The sequence below is a fragment of the Miniopterus schreibersii genome, assembly GCF_964146895.1.
Source record: "Miniopterus schreibersii genome assembly, chromosome: 3".
Classification (NCBI taxonomy): domain Eukaryota; kingdom Metazoa; phylum Chordata; class Mammalia; order Chiroptera; family Miniopteridae; genus Miniopterus; species Miniopterus schreibersii.
In genome coordinates, this window is record NC_138103.1 from 67,742,809 (window position 1) to 67,767,336 (window position 24,528).

General features: G+C 42.6%; 2 protein-coding genes across 3 annotated transcripts in view; one reads left to right on the forward strand and one right to left on the reverse strand.

Moving 5' to 3' along the window:
• The window catches only part of GFM2 (GTP dependent ribosome recycling factor mitochondrial 2), a 62,152-nt gene extending 39,307 nt beyond the window's left edge, over positions 1–22,845 (forward strand). Inside the window, exon 22 of one of the 2 annotated variants that reach the window (XM_081133340.1) lies at positions 21,794–22,845. The gene's annotated coding sequence lies outside the window, so the exon portion shown is untranslated. Of the gene's footprint in view, positions 1–3,171; positions 5,161–21,793 lie in introns of those variants that run through there. The other variant, XM_081133339.1, reaches the window with a different exon arrangement.
• Positions 502–24,141, reverse strand: HEXB (hexosaminidase subunit beta). Its single transcript, XM_081133347.1, has 14 exons — positions 23,860–24,141; positions 20,558–20,706; positions 18,011–18,076; positions 14,493–14,539; positions 14,127–14,237; positions 9,650–9,751; positions 7,148–7,277; positions 5,576–5,756; positions 4,954–5,040; positions 3,715–3,787; positions 2,783–2,954; positions 1,497–1,587; positions 1,030–1,134; positions 502–674 (listed from the first exon to the last, which is right to left on the reverse strand). The coding sequence occupies exons 1-14, from the start codon at positions 24,114–24,116 to the stop codon at positions 617–619; spliced, it is 1,629 nt and encodes a 542-aa protein (XP_080989473.1). The 5' UTR covers positions 24,117–24,141; the 3' UTR covers positions 502–616.
• Positions 24,142–24,528: the final 387 nt, after the last annotated feature.

The following is a 24,528-nucleotide window of genomic DNA, read 5'->3' on the forward strand; positions in this document are numbered from 1 at the left end:
TGTTTCGGCATATTCAAAGCACTGACTGAAAAATGTAACTTAAAACTGATAGTGGTGCCCTGGCTGGTTTAGCTCCGTGGTTAGAGCGTTGGCCCTTGGACTGAAGGGTCTCAGGTTTGATTCTGGTCAAGGGCATGTACCTTGGTTGCAGGATTGATCCCTGGCCCACTGGGGCCATGTGTGAGAGGCAACCAATTGATCTCTTACATCGATGTTTCTCTCTCTCTCCCCCCACAAAAGCAATGGAAAAAATATCCTCTGGTGAGGATTTTAAAAAAAACACCTCACAGTGGCACTGTAGCTGTCCATTCTTTTGTACATCATTAGAAATGTGCTTTGATGTTGAAAGTTAATGTACCTGAACTACATGTGTATATATGAGGTTATTACGGTCAGTAAAGACACAGCCCTTTGGAATATATTGAGTGATATCACCAGGTTTTTTTTTAAGCTTCTCTCACAGAAAGATGCCAGTCTTCTATAGTAATGTATAAGATAAAGTTCAATCAATACAAAGATATTTTATTCAAACACAATGTACCAAATCTTAATTTACATGATTTCAAAACTGAGTTGATTAGTAGACTGCTGTGGGCTCTTCCCTCCTGGTTTCAGCTCATTTCAACATATTGTCACAGTATCCAGTGAAAAGAGGTTCTGCAGCTATCCCGCGTCTGTGGAGCAGATAAAGTATGAATAAAAGACGTTTTAGATTGAGATGACTAATTTCCATCTTAAAGAACTTAGCAGCTTCGATCAGAATCACCAACCACAGCATTAATTATTTTAAAGAGATGGTTAGTGATTCAAGATGGATGTCCAAGTTATACCCAAATTTAGCATAGCTATAAAATGGTTGTAAGTCCAAATATATCTTCTCCTTATAGGTATTATTCCCAGTTTTTCCTAATTAAGTCACTATTTCTTAGATTACATACATTTCTATTTATAGCAAAAATACCCAAGAAGCTAGCTAATGGTAAATAAGGTTTAAAACTCACCCTGGACTTACTAGTATCTTAGCCTTACCGGACCATCCTGCAGCGGTGAGCCGTCAGCCTCTTGTAGGCATCATCTTCATTTCTGACCGACTCCTCACTCCAGAGTCTCTCACCAACAGCACTTGCCCGAGGCCTAAAATTTAAACCACATGTCTCCCAAAGCAATTTAAATTTGTTTTCACAAAGAATTGAGTTTCTAGCCCGACTGGGCATGGCTCAGCCTGAGCATTGACCTAGGATCCAGATCGCAGTTCGATTCCCTGTCAGGGCACATGCCTGGGTTGTGGGCTCAATCCCCAGCAGGGGGTGTGCAGGAGGCAGCTGATCAATGACTCTCTCATCATTGATGTTTCTACCTCTCTCCCTCCCTCTCCTTTCCTCTCTGAAATTAATAAAAGAAAAAAAATGAGTTTCTAAATTTCTAATGCTTCCCGACTTGGCCAGGGAAGGAAAACTAGGCACCTTAATTCAAATGTCACCACCTAAATGCCGTACCACAGTCTCGGAGTGAGGTTGGTCGCGTCCACGAATTCTCCCCACAGACAGGCTTCTCCACCGATGACAAGCTGTTTCTGTTCCTTTGAACCTACATTAAAATCATTGGATTGATGGAAGTAGTTGCAGCTTAAGGCTTACATACAGAGGCAATACTGACTCCTCTCTGTATCCCGGGGCAATGTCTTTCTCCTGTAGTCAGCAGGACCCTGGGAGGTGTTCATGGTAGTGGCACAAGAAAAGGTGGCAAACTTGATTCCCACCCCTGACCCTGTGGTGCACATAGTGCTTTTTAGCATGTGTCAACCAATGTGAAAGATACCACTTTATATTGGTTTTCTGCAAACTGATTTGGTCACCAGAAACCTTTTTTCCCCTGGTTGCCTATGAATAGTGTGCCAGGGAATACAAGTTGGAATACTAGTGGCCACCGTGTCCCTGCCTTTAATATCTGTCTCTTGGGAGTGAAAAAGAGACTAAATACCTAATACTTTGTTTTACAGTAATTATGACTTTGATTCTCAGAAAATGCTTTCCAGAGAAAGTTACGTCAATTCCTAATAGACCTGTGGTTTTGAAACTTTCTAAAACAGCAAAATCCTTTTTCTCAAAAGAAATTTTATATTCAGGTCTGGTGTACAAACCTAGACAGAGTACAGCTGTTCTTAACAAAGGCAGTATGCGAGCCTGAAGCTCCATGCCTGCTCCTCAAACCCTAAGACTACACGGCCTGAAATCTGCTGAACTGGATGATGGCCTTGTGTAGGTGTATGTTGGAGAGGCAGTTCAGAAGAGGAGATGCAAGGTTAATGCAGTCAAACATCCTTAAAATGTAGAGAGCCCTGGCTGGGTGGCTCAGTGGACTGGAGCATCATCCCCCACACCAGCAAGCTTGTGGGTTCAGTTCCTGGTCAGGGCACATACCAGGGCTCCATCCCGGGCTGCAGAGTGTACGGAAGCAACCAGTCGATGTTTCTCTCTCCCTTCCCCTCTCTAAAACCCATAATAAAATAATCCTCAGGTGAGGATTAAAAAATGTAGATAGATAGTAACAAGACTCATCTGTGAAAATGGAGACAAAATCTAAGGGAATCTACTTTTGAAGTTCTTAGATAAGGATCTGGTTTCTTTCACAACATTTCAAATAATACTAAGGCCTTTCTTTTTAAGTAAACACAAATAAAATGAATCACACATAAAAGGGAGGAGAGTCAGTAGGCAGTATCTGGGTAAGGATTTCCTGGGGGGAGGGGAGAAAATCAGGAGAATGGGGGTGCTTCACTTACCGCTAAATTCAAGAGGTTCCACGCGATAGTATTTTACCCAGTCTTGTCCATAACTGATCCAGTCCAAGTACCACGGAGCAGAGAGGATCACGGGGAAGCCAGCTGCTGTGACACTGCTTAGTATAACATCATACCCCTCTTTCCATATTTGAACTACAGTGCCTGGCTGAAGCTATTAAAGTTAAAAATTGCAATATATAATAAGAGATCTAGAAAATACAGTAGATGAAACTTAAAGTGCAAGACTTACAACTAGAAAAATAAGATCCTTGAAAAACCACACACATCGGCCCCTTCCCCCTCAGAATACTATTTCTTCTAGAGACTTAGAAGTTGCATCACCTTTCAAGTTGGATACTTAACTTTTGCGTATTTATGACACCATGCAGGTATAATGAACCAAGGCTGTGGTCCCATCCTACCATACTACTGTTGGACTTACTCTGAAACTGTGAAGATGTCACCAACCCTTCTGGGAAGCTAACACTAATTGCTGGAGTTGCAAAGTCTCAGTTGCCCCAAAGGAAAATAAGGAATTCTGACTATGTGGGAGAGATGCCATTGAAAGGAAAAAGGGTACATTGACCATTTTACTTAAAATGACCTTAATAGCAGTAAGGACTCATTTGTTCTTATCTGTTTGTCCTGCTCTTTCCTGAAAAAAGGAACTTACTTCAAAGCACTTCAATTTGTGATTAATGAGCCGGCAGGGGAAAGGTGAGGGGGCACTAAACAGTGAAGTATATGGAAGAAAAGCAGCAGATGCCCTTAACACTGGCCTCAGTCTGCAGCTACTGCCCAATGGGAGTTCTATGGGAAAGGAAGCTAAGTGTTGGGGAACTGGAGCTTCACTAGGGTTTCTTCCATCCAAGACGTTAGAATATTAAGCCTCTCATATTATCAGAATCAAATGTAGTCTTTGCACTTCTCACCTTCGAGTCATTCTCAAAAACCTCTTGCCAGACTATGGGTCTCTTCTTTACAGTAGAAATAATATCCATAAGCCTACCATTGGAAAAAAAGGTGATTTCAAATCACAAGCTTAACGTGTTTAAAGCATGCCTATTTTCTACCAAGGACTGCAGCATTGAGAGGTACCTTTCAATATCGCACAGCTTTACAGCAGAACCAGCTAAGCCATGTGACCCCTTCTTCCTAAGACACGGCTCAGAAGCTGGCACAGCTGAATGAATGAGCTAAGCATGCCCCCAAAATAGGGAGGGAGAGCAGTTCATAGGGAAGTATACAAACAGCAATCTCTAGTAATTTCATGGCTATCTTAGAATAAAAGAAACTGACCTAGCCTATAATGTCACCTAAATAACATTCAACAGTTGCTGACAACCAGTCCACAAGTATTTCCTGATATTTAGACCATGCCAGGTGCTCTGCAGGATTTAAAAAAATTAGAATGTATCATACAAAAAGCTAAAGAGGAAAAGACTGGAATCTGGGCTTGCCCAATGCAGGCAAACTGCAGCCTGCAGCTTGTTTTCACGTGGCTCATGAGCCAAAAGTGGTTTTTACATCTGTAAAGTATTGTTTAAAAAATAAAAATGTGCAACCAAATGTGGCCTACAAAGCCTAAGATATTTACTATCTGGCCTTTACAGAAGAAAGTTTACTGATCCCTGCTACAGAGCGGCACTATCCAGTGGAACTTTCTGCAGTGAGGCAAATGTTCTTGTATGTGCACTTTCCAATACAGGAGCCACTGACTAACCTCATTCAGCTGCTGGACACTGAAATGTGGCTAATGTGACTAAGGAACTGAATTTTTAATTTCCTTTAACTTAAATGCAAACAGCCACATATGGCTATGGCTACCGTACTGGACAGCACAGGTACAGAACGAAACAGTGCTCCTGAAGTGGACACAAGGGAATGAATTCCAGGGGCGGGATAGTGATGGAGACTGGGAAGGGTAGCCAGGACTCAGCTGAGTTCTCAGGACATACTGCTGTCCTCCATTTCAACAGATATTAGAGTTGCCGTGTCACTGATTGGAAGGAAGCAGTGGATAATGCTTCCTCCTTTATGACTTACAACATCTACACCTTAGCAAGGGGTAGAGAGAAAATGAAGAAATAAAACAGTACTGGTAATAGCTAAAACTTCTACAAAAGGCAATGATGAAACAAAAACAAAAAGGCTTGTTTCAAGCGTCTTACTTTTGAATATAGAAAGATTGTAGTTTTTCAAAATCGCTGCCGAAGCCATGCTGCTTCATGAAATTCTGGATATCTGGATTGGAGTGCCTTAAGAAAAAAAAAAAATGATTAAAATGTCATTAAAAGTCTGATATGCCTAATCTATGTAAAGCCAATTTAAAACAGTTAAAGTTGTAGAGTAAAATAAATTTAAAAACTTAAAAACTCAGTTATGCATTACCTTTGTTTTCCATGGCAAATACTTTTTCCCAGCCGCTTTCTTGTAAAAGTGGCTTTCCCTACCTCCCGCCTCTCCCCTCCATCTAATGCTGTTTGCAAAGGGGATTTTTTAGTTGAAAAAGCGCCTCCCCCCCCCTTTACTCACTGCCCTCTCACTAAAGCTGTTCTCATTCACTAGTCTTTTTTTCCCCTTAATCTCCATGTTCTTCTGCATTTTGAGTCTCCTTCCTAAAAGCTTTTACTTTCTCATACCCCCCAAAGCACCGTCTCAGGAGTTGTGTTGCCAGATTAAAACCATGCCAGCAGAGGTATCGCCCCAAGCCTTCCCTTTTCACTTGGAAACCTGTAACCCTACTTCAGATGCAATGGTTAACAAAAGAAGGGTTTTAAAGAATTGTCCTACCAGCAATTAAATGACACCTCGTCTCCTCCCAAATGAACGAACTGATCTGGAAATACCAAACTGACTTCTTTGAACAATTTAGACAGGAAGCTGTAAGTTGTATTCAAAATAGGATTTATAGGTCCAAAAGGGTTAGAAGGCAAACGTCGATTGTGACATGGAGTCAGGAGATTTTTCTGACCTGGAGGAAAATACGAAGATTCTTTTCTTAAAAAGTATTTTAATCACAAAGACATGGCTTAGCACATGATTATACTACTTTATTTTGTTTAAGCTCTAAGAGACTGTATACAGAAAAAGATAAGCATGCTTACTAAGAGTTACTATGGTGATTTCTCCCAAATAAGATGGAGAATTGTTTCCTGAATCCTATCCCTGTACCTCTTTGTTTCCCTTTCCATCAGCCTCTCTGAGATTTTATCTACTTCAGATATTATCTTGAATATTAATGATTCCCAAATCTTAAGCTTGCCACAACCCTTTTTCGTGAGCTTCAATCCATATTTCAGATTCTCTGCTCAACACAATTAGACGTCCTATCTGCACTTCAAATACAATCCAACAAAAACTAAATTTTCTGCTCCCTAAGCTGCTTCAATAGCTTTTCTTGAGTTCTGTATTCTGGTAAGGGCACTACCATCCTCCTAGTCTAAACTCTTTCCTCACCTCACCTCCTGAAGTCCATCAGTTGCCAAGTTCCATGGATTATACTTCCAAAATGTCCCTCAGTTCTGCACATTTTCCATTTCTGCTATCACCATTTTGATCTGGGAATTCAGTCTCTTTCCCCTTCCAATCTGTCACTTTCCTGAAGCGTGGCTCCCTCATGTCCCTCATCTGCTTTCCAGCTTTACTGGTTCCGTGTGTCCTGATGAAGCCCACATTGCTCATGCAAGGCCCTCTACACTGTATTCATCCAGACTGCCTGTCCACTCTTCTCCATGTCTATCCTAATAATACTTATTGAACAGTTATAAAAGTTACGGGCTGGGCTGTATGCTTGACACTCATTTAATCCTCAAAAAATTATATGGTAGCTACTGCTAACATCCCCATTCTAGAGATGGGGAAAATGAGGACGAGATGTTCAGTAACTTACCCAAGGTCACTCAGTTATAAACGGCAGAAGCAGCATTCAAGCCCAGGCAGCGTGGCTCCAGAGCCAGGTCTTAACCACCCTGTAATATGAATCCCCTTCCTCTGCTGCACTGAACTCCAGCCAGGTGCCTCCTCATGCTACTCCTTCCACCAGCAGCACGAACATATTCTCTGATCTCTCAAAAGCTTTTTAAGTGTTACCTCATCCATAAAGCCATTTCTTGAATTCACTTACTATGTTCTACTTCTCGTAGTCACTCTTTATGTTTGCCTTTCTCCCTTGTTTTTATACTGGAGGCAGTGCCTAGGCACAGAGACTTGCTCACAACAGACCCACAGTTATTGAATTATATGTCAATAGTTGCTACCTTTTGTGTAAATCACAACTAAGAACAAAATGAGCAAACACCAAGTCATAAAATAAGAGATGCAGGACCTCAAATGTTCAGTTTTTGCAACTCATAAAACACTTACCTTTTCCCCAAGACTGTGTATGTCCGGGGCTATCAAATTCTGGTATGACTCGAATCCCCCATAATCGGGCATATTCGATCACCTTACGGACATCATTTGGGGTATAAACATGAGACAAAGAATAGCTTCCCTGTAAAAGCCATATTGATTAAAATTTAAATGTACCAAATGGATTTGGTCCTGAAAACTTAACAGTTCTGATTGCAGTTCCGTATCTCATAGCTGATTTTTCCAGTGTCACAATGTATTAAATAGTTCCATGTGATGTTGGATGACTCATTTAAATTATTTACCATATCTTATCCATAAGCTCTCAGCATACTTTAGGTTAATTCCACATTTACTGATAGAACTATCTAAACCAGGGTGGGGAATGTCCGGCCTGCGGGCCATATATGCCCGCGAAATCATTTGGTCTGGTCCTGCCAAGGCAAACTGTAGGCAGAACTCAAAATTCAATAAATCTAGGAGCTTCTTTCATAGCTAATTTTTAAGTTGATAATTTTGAATGGCCCACAAGTGATGTTATAAATATCCAAATGGCCCTAGGAATGTCTTCCATTATGCTGTTTCAATCTCATGTAACCATGCAACAAAACAGAAATAAAATGTTTGACTCCAAAGTGAAACCTCTGGAAATGGAATACATTGCTCTTGTCAATTTAAAATAAAAATCCACAGATTACTACAAAGCATAGCTATTGTCTTTCAAAGTCACTTTAATTACTATCAGCTTTAAAAATTCCCCCAGAGACCCTCTGATAAGTGACCAGATATTTCTTTAAGGTTACCCTCAGTTCCTTATTAGAACTCAATACTGGTTGTAAACTAAAGATAAAGGTCCATTAAAGGTATGACTGTAGCACATTTCTCAAGGTATAAATATAATATATAAATGTATATATAATGTATATATAATATACAAATATAAATGTTCAACTCCTCAAAGTAGCCTTTCCCCCATCTCGCAAGTCAAATTTGGTATCTAATCAAGATTAGATCTAATATTAAGTCTACCAGTTTATAGTAAATACAGAAGAATGTGTTAATCGACACTACGGGAATGCAATTAGCAAAATCTAGACAGACTATGGGAAACTATTGAACAAATAGCTTCATTTCTTCATCAAAAAATAACATTTTAAGGAAAAAAAAAAGAGATGGGCAGGACTGGGCACCTATAGATCAAAAGAGAATTAGCAGACATATGAACTGACCACAATGTATTGACCTTGCACCCCAATGCAAATTTTTTTTTATTTAATTAAGGAAAGGGCTTGGGCCTGGCCGGTGTGGCTCAGAAGTTGAACATCGACCTATGATCCAGGTCAAGGTTCGATTCCCGGTCAGGGCACATGCCGGGGTTGAGGCTCGATCCCCAGTCAGGGGCGTGCAGGAGGCAGCCAGTCGATGACTCTCATCATTGATGTTTCCATCTCTTTCTCTCCCTCTCCCTTCCTCTCTCTGAAATAATAAAGATGTCTGCCTATCTATCTATCTATCTATCTATCTATCATCTATCTATCAATCTATCTATCTATCTATCTATCATCTATCATCTTTTAAAGGGCTTGGGGAAATGGCTCTCTGGATTTTTAATTTTTTTAGCTGCAATAATGTTTCGTGGTTTTTGTTTTTTAAACAGGCCTTTTCACAAATGAGATATGACGTCTTGGATTTGCTTCAAAATAATGGTGGGGGGAAATATAGGTGATACAAGATTGTCCATGTTCTGATTATTGAAGCTGGGAGATGAGGACAGGGAAATTCATTAAATTATTCTACTTCTGTATATGTTCAAAATTTTAATATAATAAAATTTTAATATAATAAAAAGTAAAACAAAAGCAAACAAAAACAGGAGTGCTCCTAGCATTTCAGCCCATACTATATTACAGCACTGGTGAAAGCTTTGGAATTATGGCCAGAGAATGAAATTTTGAGTCCTGGCTCTGCAACTCTGGACAAGGCATATAGCTTCTCAATTACTGTTTCTGGATTATATGGGGTTAAAGTAGATGATACTGAGGCTTGCTCCCAGCTCCACTGGTCTCTAATATGATCAATCTGAACACTTCTGAGACGACCATTATTTTCTAAGAAGGAGCTCTCATTTCTAAAATTACCTACTTCATGTAGCTTTTCAGAGAGAAAAATAGTCACAGAATTCAAAATAATTGTTTAAAACAAATATACAATTGGACTACTTGATAAATATAATTACTTAACCTTATTTGAATCATGAATGTGTCAGGTCTCCTACATTCATTAAGGTTTTAAAATTTTATTTATATAACCCCTGGAGATTGTTTCCATTTATAATAACAATTATAAAAACAGAACAGTTTTATGGATCTAAAATGCTAAGCCACAGCCTATTAAAAAACATTTAAAACCACAAATATCTTTTACACTTTAATTCTATCCATAAGAAGAAACATTAAAGCTACATTCTAATGAAACTACCAAAATTTTTTGTAGACCACAACATGAATTACTCACTTTATTGCTTAAGTCTGGAAAAGTGGTGCTCTGATAAGGGAAAGACTCGTCATCAACTATGTGCCAGTGGAGAACATTAAACTTATTAAAAGCCATGGCATCCTGCAAAAAACATGTTAAAAATTATATACCACAGATAGAACACATGATCCAATTTACATGTCTCCACTCAAGGATTGTTTCCAATGTGTCTGCTTCCTTTGAAAAATTTCCGCAAAGAAAGAATGTGGGAGAAGTATAAATCCCATATCTTACATAGTCCACATGGCATGCCATATTTCAGAAAGCCTAGATAGAATCTGTACATTCTAAACAGTGAGCTGTAACTGCTCCATGAGCAGGGAGCAAGCTTATACATTCCCAGTAAGTATTGGGGGGTCGGCCAAGGATGGAAAATAGTTCTTGGCTGCTACTATTATATTTGGGAATAGAGCAGAAGAAAATGAGGCATTCAAGTACCAGAGCTAATAATTCCCAGGTCTGAGATTTGAGTGCCAACCCTTCCTTAGAAATAACGCAAATGCAATACAGTTCCAATAAAAATTCTGAGTAGTTTTTGGGGAAACTGACATGCTTACTCCAGAGGAATCAACAATATTTATATAAAATATGATTATTCAAAAAAGATAAAATTATAAAGGGATATTTGCCCTCACAGATAATCCAAATTTAAAGCCTCCCTTCTCCATCGGACTGAAAGGATTTGCTCGTGCCTTTGGGAAATAGCTTACATATAAGGGGATTGTGCAAAGGGATAAATGCAGTGAGGATAATGGCAGGATTTGCATTGCCAGACAAGGGAGTTCCTCGTGGTTTTTAATGAAGACCAGGAGATGGCAAACTTTTTACACAAAGGGCCAGGTAGTAAATATTTTGATTTTGGAGAGCTGTTTGGTTTCTGTCACAACTGATCCTACAGTTGTAAGGCAAGACAATATGTAAACGAATGGACATGGCTGTATTCCAGTACAACTTCATTTGCAAAAATGGGTGACCAGCTGGATTTGGTCCTTGGGCTGTAGTTTGTCAGCCTCTGATACAGACAGATAGAGAAATAGGTAAAGATGTGTGTGTGTGTTCACATAAATGTACATAAACATACACACTTATTTTATAGCTCTGATTGCTGAGAGGGCCCAGAAACAATGAGTACACCTACAGCCTGGGTTTTGGTTTCAAAATATCGTTCACGAACTAAGTGTTGCTTGGAGAAAAGTCTGATTCCAGGACTGGGAAAGCAAAAAGGTAAGCCTGGAATATTCATGTGCTAAAAAGTCAGAAATTGCTCAAAGATTAAAGGAGACATGCCAAAAGGATACAGGAGTCAGCTAGAAGGACTCCTGCTGGCCAACACTGAGACAGTGTGACTATTAAATGGGGATGGTAACAGATTATAGTCCCCTCAAAAAAACCACCAGTAATCCCTGAGTACAAACTGATTTTAAAAAAGTACTTAAAGAGAAACTCTTATCTTACAGTAAAATTTCATGCCAACTAAGAAACATAGAAGGAATGATGGAATTTAGAAAATCACCACCACCTGGTGGCCAACTTAGTAATAACTGATTTAGGCAAGAATCTGGGTGCTGCCCGGCCAGGCGTGGCTCAGCTGTTAAGCGTCAACCTAGGATTCAGGCGATCGGGGTTCAATTCCCGGTCAGGGCACATGCCCGGGTTGTGGGCTGCAGCCGATCAATGACTCTCTCATCATTGATGTTTCTATCTCTCTCCCTCTCCTTTCCTCTCTCTGAAGTCAATAAAGATATATTTCAAAAAAAAAAAAATCTGGGTGCTAAAACTAGTGGGTAAATGCCGGATTAAGAACAGGAATTTTACAGACTCTCAAAATATTGTCCCACAAGATACTTATTTACTTATAAGTACAAAATACTTTTTAATTAACCTTACCTGGAGAAACCTGGCAGATGGCATCTTAGTCAAGTTATAAGAGTTAACACTACCAATACTGGAAAATAAGGCAGCCTGCCACCTGACGTGCCCGGAGCAGAACAGGGGGTTACATCTGCCTCAGTCCTGCTAAAAATGCACAGCCTGAATCTAATCATGGGAAAAGACAAGCTGAAGTACATTCTACAAACTAATTGGGAAAAATGTCATGGTCTGGAAAGTCAAGTAAAGATAAATAGTTCCAAATTAAAGGCATCTAAAAAGACATGACAGATAAATACAACACCTGATCCTGCATTGGATGCTGAACCTATAAAGAACATTATTGGAATAACTGATGGCATGTGAATGGGGTCTGAGGATTATGTCAATTTCCTGATTTTTGATGGTTGTACTATAGTTATTGAAATAAGTGCTATTTTTTAGGAAATCCAAACAGAACTATTAAGGGGTACTGGGGTGTTTCATGTGCAAATTGCATATGGTTTAAGAAAAATAAGGCAAATATGGCACAATTTTTAAATTGAGTTGTCTGGGTAAACAGTGTGGGGGAGTCCTTTGCACCCTTCTTACAACTTTTCTGTAAGTTTGAAATTACTTCAAATAAAAACAACTTCTAAAGTTACAGAAATTAAAACCATCTATGCTGGCCCAAGAAGATAAACTGGTAAGTAGGACAGACTGAGAGTTCAGAAAATGACTTGTGTATTTATGGAGTTTAGTATTTGCTAGTCATGATACGGAAAGCAGTGGGGAGATTACAGATTGCTCAGAAATGATGTTGGGACTAACTACTGGAGAAAAAACAAAATTAAAGCAAACACCCACAACAACCCAATTCTAATTGAATCAAGAATAAGAAAAAACATAATCTAAAAGAAAATTTGAGAGGTTTTTACATTTATACCTGTTTTGGAGGCCTTTCTTAGCATACCTCCCAAGGTCAAAAACAATAGAGGACAATATTGAAAGAAAATACTTCATAAAAAATTGAAACTTCTACAGACAAAAGACTATACTATAAACATAGTTTAAAAAACACAGAAAACTTCACAATATATGATGGATAATAATATCATAAATATAAACAAATATAAAAGTATCATTGGCACATCTATAAACCAATATAACATTAAAGAGCTCTTAAGTCAACAAGGAAGGAATTAATGTTCTAGAAGACAAAATGCACATCGAAAATAAACTTGTAGTTTGCAATGCCAAAAATACAAATAGTTAGTAAAAGAGGCTTATATTCACTAAAAATTAAAGAAGTGCAAATAAAACAAGGAGATATACTTCATCACCAGGTTAGCAAAGAATGTGGCAAAGCTGTGCCCCACTGTTCGCCACGCACGCGACGGTGTGACCTCTCTAGAAGGCAATCTCACCGTCCGTCCCAAAAGGTAAACCGTATACAGTCTTAAGCCCAGAGATTCACTTCTAAGAATGTATCCTCAGGAAATATTCCTGACAAGTGTGCAAATATAAGAATGCTACTCTGCAGTGCTATTTGTGATAATAAATTAACGTAGATGTCCATCAGCAGGAGACTGGTTAAATACGTATCACGGTATATAAAACGGAATATTCAACTGTTTAAAAAGATTGATATAGCCCTTATATAGTCTTTCATGGAAAGATGTCCCTAACAGTCTATTTTAAAGGTAGCAAAGTATAATCCCATTTAAGTTTTTTAAAAGTCACATTATTTGTTAATATATTTATTTTTTAAGTCTAAAATGAAATAAATGGGACATAAAAACTTACGTTGATCTTTGGTAAATTATGGGATTACTACCTATTTTATTACGTGAAGTTTTTACACTAAACATTTCATAAAAGTGACTAATGTCTTTTGGAGGAAAAAAAATCGGTATTAATGTAAATGTAAGAATAATTTTTTAATAACATGGTGTATTTGTAAATGATCAAGTGAAGATACAGAAAAACATGGGAGGAAACCCCCCAGCCCCACCACTATAAATTGGCAGTGATGATGGGGATGAACCAATAAAAAGTCCATGGGAGAAAATAGTTATTGTCAGCCTGGCACCCAGCTCTTACCACCTGAGGTTACACATACCTTTGGGACATTTCCCTAGGTATAAAGCAGCTCCCAGACTTCCTCTGCCACTATAAAGAAAGTGGAGGTCCCAAATTAAAGGAACTAACTAGAGGTACCGAGACGGCACATTCCTCACCATGACTCGACAAGGGAGAGTATACAAGAGGCCAGGAGAGTATGAAAACTGTCTTTCTCACCTGAAACCTGTATGATCGTGCTGACCAATGTCACCCCAGTAAATTTAATCAATAAATTAAATTAAAACTGTCTTTCTGTTAATCCTGGTTAAATTTGCTGAGTCCCCCGCCCCCATGAAAACAAGAGGGTGATTCCCTAGGGGAGCCCCTGCTTTGCAGCTAAGGAAATACGCTTCACAAGGAAGAGGGGAGAAAGCCCAGTGCTTCCACTTAGTACATGAATAGCATAAGCAACCGACGTAAAGTAACGACATAAAGGGACACATCCTCAGGATATACAATGGGTTAAAAGAAAATAATTACCTACCAGAGTTTTAAGAATACTGTTAACTGGCAGATAGTGTCTGGCTGTATCAATTAAAATTCCTCTATGAGGAAACCTGGGAGAGTCACTAATGGTGGATTCATTGACGGTGAACTGTAAGACAAAATAAATTTCAATTTATTTTTAGAAGTTTCTCTTGATTTGAGCTCAATAAAGACTACATCTATCCATGCACATATTGGATAAAAAGATTAATTTAGAAGAAAAAAGATGTGAAATTTACCAGCTAAGATAAATATTTGGGGAGAAGAAACCTTCAAGAAGCAATCACTAGCTAAAAAGCTTACATTTTTCTTGTAGTAATATGTTTTCCCAAAAACGCAGGTAACGTATGACAGTAATACTTACAGTCCCATAAGCATCTTGATAAATTAACTGGCTAAAGGTCTCTAAACCTAGGGAAAAGTAAAATTTATAGTTTATTGTATAATTTATAAAATAATAAGTTGAAACAATAAAAGCTGTATTATCCAAACACAGAACCATAACCATGTAAGGCAAATAAAATTAAATGATAGTGTTATATCGTTATTCTCTAACATTTTCTAAAGGCTCAATTTTCAAAAAAGTCCCTGTTGCTATTAATAAAAGTAACTTCATAGTTCCTGTAGCCCGTTTGAATAAGCACAAAAAAAGGATAGTGATTTTAAAACCAAAATAACAGTTTCTAATACAGTAAATTTATAGCAGCATGAGTAGGAGTTTTTATGATAAAATATAGACACTTTAGAAGGTACCTAAACTTAAAGAGGGAAAAAAGGCTCAAAAAACCACCATGAAACTTTGAAGGCCCAACTGCAACTTACAATGTTTTACTCACAGCCACAAAGCCTATCTCCTGAACATTTTTTACTCACGTGGCCTGTTCCCTTAATACACTATATTACAGGGCAATTCCTCTACTCAGGCTTGAGTTTACCAAAATTCCACATTCTAGCTGCCAACTACATAGCCAGGGAAGATTTTAACCTAACAGTTCAAAGTCAGAAATGAGAGGGGAGATGTTAAAATTGATTATTGTAGGAGACTACTATGAACGATTACGTGCCAACAAGTTTGACAACCTGGAAGAAATGGATAGACATACAACCTACCACGACTAAATTATAAAGAAATAGGAAACCTGAACAAATTGATTGCTAGTAAGGAGGCTGCATCAATAATCAAAAACCTTTCAACAAACAAAAGTCCAGGACCAGAGGGCTTCACTAGTGAATTCTACCAAGCATTTAAAGAAGAATTAATACTCACTCTCAAATTTCCCACAAAACAGAGGAGGAGGGGACACTTCCGAACTGATTTTACGAGGTCAGCACTACCCTGCTACCAAATCAGACATGACACAGAAGAAAATTACAGTCGAAGTCCCTGATGAACACAGGTGCAAAAACCCTCAACAAGATATTAGGAAGCAAATTCAATGATCCATTCAAAGGGTCACACAGCACGGTCAAGGGGTATTTGTTCCAGGGATGTGCGGAGGGTTCATCCAAGATCAATGTGACACATCCCAGGAAGAGATGCTGAAAAAGCGTTTCACAAAATTCAGCGTCCATTTATGATAAAAACTCAACAAAGTGCATATAGAGGGACCATACTCTCAACATAATAATGACCATTTATGACAAATTCAGTAAAATTAGAAGATACAAAATCAATATCCCTACACACTAATGACAAATTATCAGAGAAATTAAGAAAATGGTCCCATTTACAGTTGTATCAAACAGAGTAAAATATCAACGAATAAATTTAACCAAGGAGGTGAAAGATCTCTACCCTGAAAACTATAAGATATTGACAACTTACTGTACATTTTAAATACATACAGTAAGTCACCACAGATCCCAAGAAGGTTGGTGTAGCAGCAAAGTGAAAGGGAAGTTGTGAGAACAACAACAGAGCTTTAAAAAGAAATAATTGAAAAGTATGATAGAGGTGTTCACATGTCTGATCTGGCTACTAAGTAAAAACTGATGACTGGCACAATTTTAAAACACGAAGAGGCCATCAAGAGTGCTGACGTTGCCAAGGGTGTGACAGTGCTCACGAAACAGTGATCACAGGCAACTGAGAAAGGCTAAAATGGAATCCTCTGTGGTTTGGAACAAATTAATTCCATTTACATTATTTCTAATGGGAAATAATGTAATGGTTTTCAGACAAATCACTTTTTGAACAGTCTTCCAGAACCAATTAAGCTTGAGAACCAAGGTTCTGCTATATATATAAATGACCCAGATGGTAATGATTGCAGTTACGTTTGTAGTAAATATCGATATTTTCATGTTCTACTTTGAAATAAGATTATGATCATGCCACTTTTATTATGACTATAAAACAATGATTATTTGATTATTTATATATGATTATTGTACTTGAGATAACACTCAACCTGAGTCAAACCCAAAGCTGCCTTTATTGTTAAGTACTATTAACTTTGGTTAGCTCATGCTAAAGAATATTATCTTTTTTAAAAACCTTACTATTTGGAAGTCAGTATAATATCTACTAAGAAGAGGTAAAATGAGCTTTTGTATAGCAAAAGTAAATGACCCAAAGCCCAAACTTTGAAGTTCAGACTCTGAAATTCACAGGAAAAGCGTTTAGGGTTCCTCTCTGCCCACTGCTTCCACTCTAGTGTTCCAACCACTCTTTGTCCTTTCACTGTTCCTGTAAACTTCGTTACGTTTCTAAATCCACGGGCATTTAAATGGGGGGAGGGGCCTCTCCCGCTCTCTGTCCTCATGGTTTGTGCTGGCGACTCTTATCGTGCTTTCTCACAAGATCCTCAGGATCAGGCGAGTCCTGGCCAGAGAAGCAGACCTGTCCCATTCCCCGGTGCGCCGATGAAAACTGGCAACAGGTTCAGGCCTGACTCCGAGAGGAGATAGCGGAGGAGAGCCGGCTCAGCCCACGTGTCGCAGGTGAGGTGGCTCAGTCATGCTGTGTCAAGGCCGTCAGCACCTTACCATATCAAGCTGGAAACACCACCACTATCTGGACAGCTAGACATGTTTTTAATGGGAAGATGGTTTTTCTCTTTGTCCGCTGCTTGACTAGTAGATTGGTTCAGTACTAGATATGAGAGAACTTTTGTTTTAATAAACAGCCAAAAATAAATAAATAAAATGAGGGGAAACAGTGCTTGTTACTGAAGGCAGCAAGGAGTGAGAGTGAGCCCGGCCGGTGTGGCTCAGGTGGCTGAGCGACATCCCCTGCACCAGGAGGCCACTGGCTCCATTCCGGTCAGGGCACATGCCCGGGTTGTGGGCTCGATCCCCAGTAGGGGGCGTGCAGGAGGCAGCCCGTCAATGTTTCTTGCTCTCTCCCCCTCTCCCTTCCTCTCTTTGAAATCAATAAAAACATATTTAAGTGAGAGTGAAACAAAATCCCCTACTCAGGTCATGTTGGGGCCATTTATAACTCTGGAACATGGCAGTTCCAAGAGCATCAGTGAATTTACAAAACTGGATGCAATAACCCTAGCTTTTTAAAAAATACATCTTTATTGATTTCAGAGAGGAAAGGAGAGGGGGAGAGAGAGAAAGAGAAACATCAATGATGAGAGTCATTGATCGGCTGCCTCCTGCACGCCCCCGACCGGGGATTGAGCCCGCAACCCGGGCATGTGCCCTGACCGGGAATCGAACCCCGATCGCCTGGATCCTAGGTCGACGCTCAACCGCTGAGCCACGCGCGGCCGGGCGACCCTAGCTTTTTAAAAGGTCAGCCTGAAATCATTTTGGAAATACCCAACAACCCATTCTACCAAGTGTCTAAGGAAGCAGTTTTGCTTGTTTCCAAAGCACCAACTGAAAAGATTTCTTTACTAGAAAAGAGCAACGAAACTTTATAGACCTTACCTCGTAATACTCCCCAGACTCTGTTGGCCTTGAGGACAGCCACTGGTCCTTTCACAATTAAAGTATCTGTATTGGGGGGAAAAGGTTGGTTAATCCCTCAGTGACACACAGTAAGCTTCCCAAGCATGCAGTTGGTATTTCTAGACCATTCTTTTCTTCTGAGCTCCAGACCTGTTTCCCCAGCTGCCTCCTGTACATCTTCACTCAGATGTCCTGTAGATTCCTTTTACTTTAAAAAAAAAAAAAGTTTTCATTGATTTATAGATAGAAGGGAAGGATGAGGGATAGAGAGACAGAAACATCGATGAGAGAGAAGCATCATCGCTGAGCTGCCTCCTGCGCGCCCCTGCTGGGGCATGTGCCCTGACGGAATCAAACCGGCAACCTGCTGGTGCACAGGACGCTCAACCAACTGAGCCACACCTGCCAGGGCCCCTGTCTGCACTTTTGCACCATACTTTTGTTCTAAAAGGGCATATATACAAATAACATATATTCTCCTTTAAAAACTGTGAAATGGTATAGGTCTCCTTTGAGATACCCACTCAACTCCCTCTATTGTCCTCAGAGGAAACATCAGGCTTTTCATAGGCATTTTCATACATATAACAAGAAAATACAGGATTGCTTTACGTGTGTTCCTGTTGATACATAAACACACAAGTAAATTGCATCAAACATCCTTGATATATGTAATTATTTCTGTATAGTATAAATGAGTCCACTTTTGGTTCTGAGGGTAGCAATTTTTATTAGATAATGCTGTAACACTTACACTTCCTTTGACATTTCCTCACACTCTGGAACAACACCTGATATCTTGTTATTTCTATTTGTGTATGTTACTTTTATCATCATCATCATCAACTTGTTTAAAACTTAAAACTAGTTTATCCTTCCAGGAGAAAATTTCATAATCAGCTTGTCTCAAGAAACTCCCTTTCAGAATAAAAAGGGTTTGCAAAGCTGAATGGAAGATAAGCTATAACTCTCCAGTCTCTATTTCCTGGGATGTGTAATATGTCTTTGTACTGCGAACAGTCAGCAAAGATTCCCTGATAACTTAATGACCATTTCTATCTTCATTCAAACTGCAAAACCTAATTCATATAGTGTCTTGAGTTCTATCAAGTGAAATCACATGGTTTATGTTGGCAAATTATCTTGTTTCTCTTCCAAGAACAGCTATAGCACTGAAGAGAAATGTATTATTAAGAAATCTCATCTATACCAAGAGCATGGGGCAGTCTAAGGACAAAGAATCACTCTTTTCTCACATACAGTCTCCTTTCTATTTTTACACCCAGCTCACCAGTCTGCTCTCTCTGCACTAATCTATGTCACACGTCCTCATGTTGCTCCTCTTTGACTCTCTGATCTAGTTCCACATTGCTGCCATTCAGTACACCCTATGGAAAAGGCCTGCCCAACTGTTTATTCCTTCTACAACAATTAGGGAAAAGCCTTAGAGAATGTTTTAGGCAACAACAAAAAAATCATGTAGCTAAATGTTGACTATGTTGTTGAGCAAATGAAATAGCTCCCCCCTCCCAGAGTTCTGCATTACCTTTGTGTGGAATCAGATTATAAATAGAGATCATGGATATAAGCATAGATCTGTCTTCAAAATTAAAGTTAAGAAATTACCTAGTTGTCCAAAAATAAGGGATTAGCCAAGTTAGTTACAGCACATCCAGACAGTGATAGAACATTACTCAGCCATTAACAATGATGTTTCAAGCCCTGGCTGGTGTGACTCAGTGGTTAGAGCACTGGCCTGTGCACCAAAGGATCACGGGTTCGATTCCAAGGGCACACACCTCGATTGCTGGTTGACTCTCTGAGGGAGGCAACCAGTTGATGTTTCTCTCTTACAGCAATGCTTCTCTCTCTCTTCCCCCGCACTCCCTTCTGTCTCTGAAAAACAAAGGAAAAAATATCCTCAAGTGAGGATTAACCAAAAAAAAAAGTATCACTAAATAGAAAAATATTTAGTGAAATACATGTTTATAATGCATTGTTGTATAAAAAAAGCAAAATACAAAATCACATGTACAGAATTAATCCATTTTCATGTCATTAGCATGTTTATGCATTTGTAAAATATTTAAACTAATTACTCTTTTTAAAAATCTGAAATAACAATGGTTAACCGAGTGCTGGAGTTATGAGTGATTTATTTCCTCCACTTACTGTACTTTTATCATCAGACTTTGATGATAGTTTATTTTTTTAAAATATATCTATTGATTTCAGAGAGAGGAAAGGAGAGGGAGAGATAGAAACATCAATGATGAGAGAGTCATTGATCGGCTGCCTCCTGCACGCCCCTGACCGGGAATCAAACCCCAATCACCTGGATCCTAGGTCGATGCTCAACCTCTGAGTCATGCCCGGCTGGGCTTTGATGATAGTTTTAAAAATATGAGTTTAATTATAAACTCACTAGGGAAGACCTCACAATAGTTCATGGCATGAAGACTGCTCCTGGCACTTAAGTCTGTAACAGCTTTAATTAGGACACACTCACATTACATAGGTACTCACAGGACTCATCTGAAGAGATATTGGGGAACATTTCACATTCTGACTCAAGGACGATTGAGACGAGAAGCTGCTGTAGGTTTTCCTCCTGAACGTGAAGTTTCTTGGGGTGATAATACACCATGTGGGTTCCAAAAATGTAGTTATGATATCTGTGTGAGAAATAAATTCAAACAGGTTTTAAACCACTGAAGCCAAGTTTTAAATACACAGGTGGCAGCAGATATTGCAGTTGACCCCTCAAATCCATACTATCCCGTATTAGTCCAAACGGGCTCTCACCCCAGACCGCACATTACAGTCACCTGGGGAACTTTTTGAAAATACTGATATCCAGACCTTCAGAGTCAGAACCTTGGAGAGTAGGATCCAGGCATGGAAATTTGAAAAGTTCCCGACACTCCCAGGTGACTCAAGAAGTCCCCAATGAGCCAGTAATCAAACCCATGATGGTAATCCAATCCCTCTTGAGTGTACAAGCCAGTTCTGACCAGTGATGGCGTGGGGCTGGGTTATAGGAGGAAGTCTCCTCTCCTAACCGACACCGGGGCCCACTGCGCCCACACTCAAGATGGCAGGGCAGAGATGGAAAGAATACGATTTTTCTAATGACCCTGTTGAGCCAGTCAGTCAGCTGTCCCTGAAATCCTCCCTGCTCTTGGATGTCCTGATGTGTGAGAGAATGGGTTTTCTTATTGCTAAGCCAGACTGAGCCAGGGTTCCTGCTACCTTCCAACAAAAGCATCCTAGCTAATATGTGAACCTGCAAGAAATGTCGCCAGACCACAAGATCCTCACTAGGGCCTTGACATTTTTACCATATGCTGCTAGTTACCCAGGTATCGGAGAAAGGGGATGTTAAATAAACACTTGAATATGCTAAAAGATAAAAGATCAGGTAGGCTTCAAAGCAAGTGTTTAAGTAATAGTTTTTGTGGCTTTTTTAAAAATAAAGAATAGTTTTATTAATTTTCAGAGAGAGGAAGGGAGAAGAGAGTAACATCGATGGATGTGAGGGCACAGCGCAGGCTGCCTCCTGCACGCCCCCTACTGGGAATTGAGCCCACAACCGGGCAGGTGCCCTGACCTGGGGTCTAACCAGCATCCTTCTGGTGAATGGGAAGACACCCAACCAACTGAGCCACACCGGCCAGGGCTACCTAGTACTTTAGAGATGTTGATAAGCCGGAAGGTTGTGTATGCTACTTGTGTGTAAGAACGTCTTTTGTTTTTCCGCAGTAAGGAGAGGTAAGAAAGTTCTGATGAACCTGGACGTGTACGGCAATTAGCCAGTGAGAGCAGAAGGGAGGAAGGTGCTGCGGGCCCTTTGCACAGAAAAACCTCGGCGGATTCAAAAGGCAACTAAGAGCACTGATCTACACTTTAAAATGGTTAAATGGTGATCTTACGTGTATTTTACCACATTGGGTGCTGGCTTGTCCCAAATAAGGGAAGTCCTGGCCCAGGATATTAAAACTCTGACAGCAAACTCAGACTGTTCAGAGGCAGTGGTGAAGGTTTATTGTGCTTCACAGATGTTGGGTTTTTTTTTTACAAGTTGAAGGCACACAGATTACGTACGACTCACTTTATTGTGCGTTTGCTTTATTTCTGTGGCTGGGACGGAACCCGCAGCGTCTCTGAGGAAGGCCGGTGTCTGGGTTAGTTCAGCCTTTCAGGAACCGACAGGCGAAGCTGTTTGTTCATTAGAGAAGGAGGAGCACGTGATGGACCCTGTCCTGTCCAGAAGCTGAGGAAGCGGCCCGGCACCCACAGCCCTCGGCGCAGGCCGGCGTCAGGCAGAGTCTGCTACAGAAGCGGGGCTCCCAGACAGGAGCGCGGGGCTCTGAAGGGCCGGGGCCGAGGCCGGGTGTGTCCCGCCTGCCGGGAGCTCGGGGGCGGCTCTGTCAATCTGAGCCTTTCCAGCCCCATCATGGTTTTACTCTGAAACAGACTCGGCCCTCCCGCGTTCCTGGAACGCTCACCGAGATGCTTCCAGCCTTGGGCACCGGGCTGTTGGACAAAGCCAGGATCATCCAGGCTGCTTCACACCCAGGCACAGATTAGTCAGGCACGCTCCGGGATGACCTGGATGACCTACGCTGCCCGGGAATGCCAAGCCTCGTTTTCACACCTCTCACAGCCCTTCAAGTCCTGCTTCACAGCCATTGTTAATTGTCACCCATGCTTTCCTGCCCTACTCACATCCCTTCAGCGTATCACCAAGCCCTTGTTTTACTGGTGGCATGGCAGGAAGGGACATCCAGTCTTAGAAACATGAGTCCCAAAGCAAGTATGATAAGTGTGTTTGCTTTTAGAAGATTGCCCGCCGGAAGCTCCCTTCAGGTGACCGCGGTCCTCCTCCCGCTCAGCACCCCAAGGCAACCACCCGCCTTGTTTGCCCGCCGCGCCCTCACCTGGGCTCTAGCCGGTCCCACCTGCGAGCAGGTTCAAAACCGCAGGCTCCTTAGGGTGCGTGCCCGAAACGAAGGCAACGGCGTGCCCCGGCTGTACAGAACTGAAGGGGGAAGGCGCCCTCCCTGCGCTCAGCGTCCGGGGCCGCGCGTGTGATTAAGCTAGCTCTGCATCTTCCCACCAACTGTTTGGTGTCCCGCAGGTACAATTAAGCTACAATACCCACAGGAAACAGGCAAAACGGGGGGGGGGGCTCAGGACAGCCCCGCCTGCACAGGCCTCTCAGTGGGGCCGGCGCGGGGCCCCGTGAACCGCCCCCAAGCGCAGCCGGGCTGCGGGCGGCCTCGCCGCACAACCCACCCGGCCCGGGAGCTGCGGGACGGAGCAGAAGCGGGGAGCAAGCGCGCGGCTGGGGCTGGGAGACACGCTCGGGTGCCGTGGAGGACCGACCGTATCCAAGGAATTAGATGAAAACACGGAACATTTTGGAACCGCTTTTGGAAGGGGGGTGGTTTTAGGCAGAGCGCTCCCACCTCAGGGCCTCCTGCCCTCTGAACTGCGACCTGACTGGGGGCAGGTGGGAGGCTGTGGGCGGGACCCCGTCCCCGAGCTTCAGGCGCTCGTCCTCCCCTGGAGCTCCCCGGGAAGGGCAGCTGCCCTCCCCCCCCCGAGGGGCACACGGCCGCGGATTCCGAGGACCCCACACGCACAGCAGGGCGCCCAGGGTGACCCGGGGGCGGCGGGGGGAGCGTGGGCGTCGCTGCGCGTTTCCAGCTCGCTCAGCCATCTTCCAGCCCCTGGTGGAGTCACCACCCGGCGCCCAGTCGGCGAAATGGGGACCCGAGCGGCGCCCCGCGCCCGCCCCGCCCGGCCCCCGCGGGCGCACTCACCGCCGAAACGCCTCCTGCAGGAGGGCGCAGGAGCCGGGGGCCCCCGAGGCGGGGTCGAGGGAGATGTAGAAGTCGTCGGGCGACAGGCGCAGCAGGCGCGAGGTCGCCTGCACCGACAGCGGCAGGGGCCACAGGGCCGCGCTCTGCGCGCCGAGGGCGCCGGGGGCCTGCGCCGCCAGCCACGCCAGCGCCGCCAGCAGCGCGGGCAGCCCCGCACGCCCCGCACGCCCCGCACGCCGCAGCCCGCGCCGCTCCATGGCCGCTCCGCCGCCGCCGCGCCAACCCCCGGCCCGCCCGGGACTAGGAAGCCCGGCGCCCCCGACGCCGAGTCAGCTGACCGCGCGCCCCGCCCCGACTCCGCCCCCGGGCGGGTGGCCCCGCGGCCGCCGCCCCGCCCCGACTCCGCCCCCGGGCGGGTGGCCCCGCGGCCGCCGCCCCGCCCCGCCCCGCCCCCGCCCGACCTCTGAGCCGGGGTCAGGCCCGCAGTCGCCCCGCGCGCAGGGCCTCAGAAACTGCAGAGCGCAGGCCCGTGGCCCCGCGCCCCCCGCCCCCCGCCCCCCGCCCCCCGCCGGCCCCGCGCTCCCCGCCCCCCGCCCCCCGCCGGCTCCGGGTCCCCGCGGGCCCCGCGCCCCCCGCTCCCCGCCGGCTCCGGGTCCCCGCGGGCCCCCC

What these genes read in the sequence shown, in the direction of transcription:
- HEXB (XM_081133347.1), bottom strand. Translation starts at nt 24,116, where the DNA reads ATGGAGCGGCGCGGGCTGCGGCGTGCGGGGCGTGCGGGGCGTGCGGGG. An exon ending in CAATCTTTCTATATTCAAAA is followed by an intron (nt 3,788 to 4,953) that starts GTAAGACGCTTG and finishes TTCCAATGGTAG; the next exon opens with GCTTATGGATATTATTTCTA. An exon ending in GGAACCTCTTGAATTTAGCG is followed by an intron (nt 1,588 to 2,782) that starts GTAAGTGAAGCA and finishes ATTTTAATGTAG; the next exon opens with GTTCAAAGGAACAGAAACAG.